A 6321-nucleotide genomic window follows, 5' to 3' on the forward strand; every position below is an offset into this window, starting at 1 on the left:
ACGAAAAAAGCGTGAGACGAATAATAAATGCAAAGCTTATCTGATACATTAATAGCATTATTTTCTAATTTTAATATTTATTACAATAGATTTTTAATGATTAAAATTTTAAATGATCATAAATTCGATTTGTTACATTGTTATATTATGTATTATCTTCTTTTATGTGTAGATATGTAATTTATAAATGTAATTAAATTAATTTTTTTTTTCAGATATCTACAGATTTAATTTTGAAAGAAAATGTAATAATTTTCAATGGATAATCCCTTTTCCTGTTGCTTTAAAAATGGAATTTAAAATCATAATTTTGCTCAATCTCTTTCCTCTTTATTTTCCGCGGAAATTTTTAAGATCTCTTCAAGCGTTCATGCTTTTTCGATCTATCGAACCCGAGGTCGATTGCGTCGGAGCAAATGGTGGCCGCGTAGTGGCAGTGGCACGTAGTAGTAGTAACTAGTGAGTAGTGACTGGTTGCATTGTATTTTTTGCGGAATAGATTGTAAATTACCTCTCCGATCACCTCTCAATGGCAGTTTCGAATGATGACATGATGATGAATAACATGGCTCACGCGGAGCGAATCGTGGGCGACGAGTGCCGTATCTGCCTCAAGTCCTGCATGGACTCGTGTCAGGTGTTCCATAACGGAATACCGGAGAAGATGATGGCAATCGCCGCCGTGCAGGTTAGTTCTCGTTTATTTTATTTCGAATCGCCACTGTGTGCTCCGAAATCTTCGTCACGATCTTGAACGCTTACCTTCATGTTATCTTTGTTTTTTAATTATTTCCGACACATTATCTCGAATACAGACGAATATTGTTGTTTCTGATCAACGCTGATTTTGTTATTTAAAATATTATTTTTTCTAAAATAATAATACAAGGTATTGTTGAACTAACTAGAAGTTTTTACAATCTGCAGGTGGAGGAGGGAGATGGTCTTCCAGCTTCTATTTGTTTATCTTGCAACCGTTTGCTCGATATGTCCTACGACTTTAAATGCCAGATTCAAGATTCCGATGTGAAGCTACGTCAGATCCTGAAGTCACAGGTTCAGTCTATGCTGGACGACAAGCATGCAAAGGATGTTAAAACAATGATGAAACATATAATTACGAATTTATCCAATGTAGACTCCTGTGAAAAAGATAATCGTGTCATGGAACAGAAAATCTATTCACACCATGATATCGTTACATTAGATAATACCACTATTCAATCTGATGAGATAATTAACAATGAATCTTGTATACATAACGAGTTTATACAAAAGACGGAGCAAATTACAGAATCGAATGGAAAAGATGCGCAATACATTGTACTCAAACAGGATATGCATAGCAATGAAATGGTAGAAGTAGCCTTATGTCACGAGACACACATGGATAATATGCTCAACAATCAATCAAATCGATTGTGTAGTTCGACAATGGATGACAGATGCGTCAAGCAGGAACAGTTAATATTACATGAGGATAACGAGACACTGGAAAGTTTAACAGACGAAAATAGAAAAGACACATTAAAGATCGAAGTTAAGAATGATATGTCGTTCAAGGATTTCAATGATCACGATATTTCGAAGCAGACTGCAATATTAGAAACAGACAACCAAGATACGAAAAACGTTATGAACTGCAGTGACGATGAGGAGAAGCCACTGATAAGTAGGACAATCAGATGTCATCACAGATGTATAATTTGCATGAGATCGTTTTCGACGAAAGGGGCGTTACAGCGACATATGATCGTGCACAAACACAAACATAAACATAAGACGAAACTGCGTTATGTGTGTTATGTATGTGATAAGCAATTCTCGAGCATTGCTAAATTGAAGAGTCACGTGCTTAACAATCATACGACGGACGGTAAAACGTCGCAAGAAACTAACGAAGATAAAAAAGTTAAAACATCGGCAAAAGTTACTAGAAGCGGCAACGTGTTGGACGGCATGAGAGAGGAGAAAAAAAATTTTAAGTTTACATGCAAGGTTTGCTCAAAGCAATTCATATATCAAAAGTCCTTTTTATCTCATGCCAAAAGTCATTCCGAATACCATGAGGAGACTTTGGGTGGCGGAGTTGATCAATACGCGAATAAGACAACGAATGAGCAGAAAGAGAGAACACCTACGTTCAGAGAAAATGAATCCGAAGAGGAGGAGGAAGAAGAGGACGATGACGACAGTGATTTGCCGATTGAAAGTTTACAATGCACGCAGTGCGGTAAACTTTTCGCTACAAAGAGGAATCTGAAAAGGCACATCTCGACGCATAGTGGCTTGAAATTCAATTGCTCGACCTGCGGGAAAGGATTCTCAAGGGTTGACAAGCTGAAGGATCACGAACAATCAAAGCATAAGGAGGAAATATTCGGTAACACTGACGACGAGGATGATGACGATGAAGATAATGAGAACAAAGTCAATGAAAATTCCGAGAGTCGGAAGAAGGCAAGTTTGTCTTTATAATATTATTTATGAATGTTGTATACTTATTTTGTTTATTCGAAAGTATTAATGTACAAAAATTATGTTATTATTTTTCTCTCTTTATTTGTTTCTCGAAGAACATACATACATACATACATACATCTCTAATAAAAATAATTTTAACAAAACTGCTACCTCTTGTTTCAGGACCGACACAACAGGCCGCACAAATGTGCACTCTGTCCGAAAGCTTTCGCGCAAGCTCAATCTCTGGCGAACCATGTGGAGAGGCATAAACGGGTGAAGGACACGCAGAAGCGATTTCTTTGCGAGAAGTGCAGCAAATGCTTTGCCCAGAGCGGTTCACTAGTGGCGCATATGCGGACACACACCGGCATCAAGCCATACGTGTGCAACACATGCAGCCGCGCTTTTACCAAGAGCACATATTTACAACTACATTTGAGAACCCACAGTGGTGAGAAACCGTACATCTGCCAATACTGTAGCAGAGCGTTTGCCCGAGCTAACACCCTGGCGCGACACATCACCATGCACACCGGTGAGGCCAAGTATCATTGCAACGTTTGCGCCAAATCTTTCCGACGATTGACCTCGTTGAATGAGCACACGTACACGCATACCGGTCAGCGACCGTACGTGTGCAAACTTTGTACTAAAAGCTACAACAATGCCGGATCATTGTACGCCCACACGAAGAAGTGCAAAGCACAGCAGTTATCCTCAACGACAGCCACGTTCGCGGTCTCTGCAGCGGATAACACGCCACAACAGAACGACACGTCTATGCCCCAATTACTGATCTACTCTCAGAGAAAATTGGTGGAGGAAGCGACAGTAGGTCAGGTCGTATCCACGCCACAATACATGATGGCGAATGTGCACAATCAAAAAACTGTGCCCGCCAACGTAATTCAACCGTTCTCTGTAGAGGATCCGAATGTATACAATTCGAAACAATTCAAGAACCCGTATTATGCTATTTATCCGAACATGTAACGATGATTGCCGATCATATCTGATTGATTCTTTGATTGCCTTTGTGCTTTTAATATTTATTTCATTTTGATTCATGCAGTTTTTAGACGCTAAAAGCTAATTAAACAACTGCCTAGTGTAATATAAAAAATAGAGCACAAGAGGAGGATAATTAAACAAATGTCAGTAGCTTGGAAAGCTCCAGAAATTAATTAAATAAGTGCAGTGTTTAAATTGATTTGTTTCAGCATATTTAGAAGAAGATTACGTGCAAATAATAATTTAAAAAAATCTAATTTGTTAACACTAAAAAAAATTACCTATTTTATTATTTATATATAAAAAATTAGAATCTAATATATAGTTAAAGAATTATATTAATGAACATATTACTGTAAAAAATTTCGTTAAATTCTTTAAGCATTAGCCATGCAAATGCAGTTGTATCTTATGGATGACTCAGGTTATAAAAATTAGAAGTTTTCGAAATAACAATGTACAAAATAATATGAACAGTTAAAATTAGGAGATAAGTTAAGAATACATCAGTAAATATATACATAAAAAGTTTGTATAAATAGATTCATGGACGTAAGAAAATTACTGGACCAGCTGTAAAATGTCTATTAAGCATAGAAAGGAGAGGAAATGTAGTTAAAAAGAGATAACAAATCTATGATCGGTCACGCACTAATTCAGCTCTCAATGTATTGAATAAAACACAATATGCTTTGGAACAATTTGGAGTCTTATGTAAGTACAGTAAATTATTGTAGTACATTTTATATGACAAAATGCCTACATGTTGTATCGTTTTCGGCATGAAAATAACAATTGTAAAATTACAGTACAAAAAGGATTGAAAAAAAAATAGTAAAAACAGCGTTTTTTCTGTTCATATTAAAATTATATGAGCGGAAACTTAGAAAATTAGATTATAAAACGCTGTAGTAAATTAAATAACTAATTTTTATTTATAAATTTATGTCCCTATAATATATGATGTTGGGGAAATAATATGTATTCCCCATTCTCTATAGATTTTATATATATAATCTTTTTAATATATATGTTCTAATTTAATTTGCAGTCTACCTGCTTTGATAATTTTTAATACTTTTCACTTATCGTTAGTACAATATTAAATTTTGCCCATTTTTTGTATTAATAAGATAGTGTATTCTCTCCTTACGTTTGTTTAACGCGCTGCACAAATTATAGCCGGTCCAATTATTTCTTATAATCATAAATTAATTGTGTAATATTGAGTAAGTAATTATGTTTAAACAATTTTTTAATTATAAGAATATATGATTTATGAAACGCCCATACAAAATTAAAATGATATACACTTTAATTCAAGGTCGATTTTTACTTAACAATGATTTGATGAACTATTACATAGAGAAAGAATAGTTATAATTTTTTAATATAAATATATTAAATTTTATAAATTAATTAAATTTTAGGAATAAAATATCTGTTAAAGCAAAATATATATTTATGTGAAATACGTTAGAAAACGAAATCCTAATATTTTGATTATTAAGACAAATCGATATTAAATTTATCAAAGAATAAACTATTTAACTTTTAGCTAATAATGATAAAACACTCTATACGATCATATTATACTTACATTATAGATGTAAAATCTTTAACATGTGAAGACTGGAATCCTATAAATCTTTATCGTATTAAAATAAGAGTAAACAATTATGAAACCTACTTGATAAAACATATTTTTGCCGAAATTAATATTAACATTAAATGCGTTCTGTAAAAAAATTCATTTTACACTATATTTTTATTGTAATTATTGTAAAACATTGGTAATCGATTTTCATACGATATTCACGTAAAGCGTAATGTACAGCATGTTTGAAAAAATTAAATATAAATATATACATTATATATATATATATATATATATATATATATATATATATATACATACATATATATGTAAATAGTTTAAAATAAATTATATTGTGTCTTTGTAAGAAAAAAAATAGCAGATGTCCCAAAAATGGCTTGCTTATATTTTTGCGCAGCATGATGGACATCGATAAGGCTCTAACACAATGCAATATTTTATAATAAAGTTTATAAAAAATAATCGAAAATTATGTAGATATATACATGTTCTTATCCTCGGCGAAGTGTCGCTCAAATAATGACATATTAAACAGTTGTCAAATTTAATAAAAATAGTTGATTGAATTATTAAGATAGATTTAAAAGTTGATGATTCAAAAGCATTATTTTTGTCAATACTCTTTAATTTATATGTATATATTTTGATCAAATATGCCATTATTTTATTTTAAATTTATTAGCGAAGTGTAACCAATTATAATTAACATAATTTTTATTTAATTGCACATTTATATCTCTTAAAGTAATAACTTTCTAAGTTTTGAAAAATTGGATTTTTGCGATATCTATATAGTATATCTTCTGAGATATCTATACAGTACAATAAAACATGAAAGTCTTTTATTTTTAATATTCTATCACGATAAGTATTTATAATTCATAATAATTAAAATAGAATAAATGTCAAAATTTTTCTATTCCATTCATGTTGTATTGCCAGACTGAAAGCATCTTAAGTTGCGTCAAGCTTGACTTGTACTACTTGAGCTCTAAATGCTGTTTATAGATTTTCCTCAGAGATTCGGAAATATCAATTTCTCATATACCCGCTCACATAAAAGAAAAATGATCGCCCGCTGTTTTCGAGCGCGGAAATATTAAATTGTATTCCTGCGGGTCTCTCTCTTCAGGACCGAAAAGCGATGCAAGGTCGCGGAGGGTGTCCGAGATCACTAACCAATATTTAATCAACTTTAGCAGTAGAATATTATTCTCCGGACAAAT

The 6321-nt window shown here is 32.6% G+C and overlaps 1 protein-coding gene across 1 annotated transcript; it reads left to right on the forward strand.

The window, feature by feature from the left end:
• Positions 1 to 209: 209 nt before the first annotated feature.
• On the forward strand, positions 210 to 5362 carry LOC138941535 (zinc finger protein 615-like). Its single transcript, XM_070311319.1, has 3 exons — positions 210 to 688; positions 928 to 2460; positions 2647 to 5362. The coding sequence occupies exons 1-3, from the start codon at positions 530 to 532 to the stop codon at positions 3457 to 3459; spliced, it is 2505 nt and encodes an 834-aa protein (XP_070167420.1). The 5' UTR covers positions 210 to 529; the 3' UTR covers positions 3460 to 5362.
• The last annotated feature ends 959 nt before the right edge of the window (positions 5363 to 6321 follow it).

The sequence above is a fragment of the Polyergus mexicanus genome, unplaced genomic scaffold, assembly GCF_030449975.1.
Source record: "Polyergus mexicanus isolate NDT 795.1 unplaced genomic scaffold, iyPolMexi1.0 SCAF_19, whole genome shotgun sequence".
NCBI lineage: Eukaryota > Metazoa > Arthropoda > Insecta > Hymenoptera > Formicidae > Polyergus > Polyergus mexicanus.

Bases quoted from the DNA above. Each gene is read 5' to 3' on its own strand.
- LOC138941535 (XM_070311319.1), top strand. From the start codon at position 530: ATGGCAGTTTCGAATGATGACATGATGATGAATAACATGGCTCACGCG. The intron at 689-927 runs GTTAGTTCTCGT...TACAATCTGCAG, and splicing joins TGGCAATCGCCGCCGTGCAG to GTGGAGGAGGGAGATGGTCT. The intron at 2,461-2,646 runs GCAAGTTTGTCT...CTCTTGTTTCAG, and splicing joins ATTCCGAGAGTCGGAAGAAG to GACCGACACAACAGGCCGCA.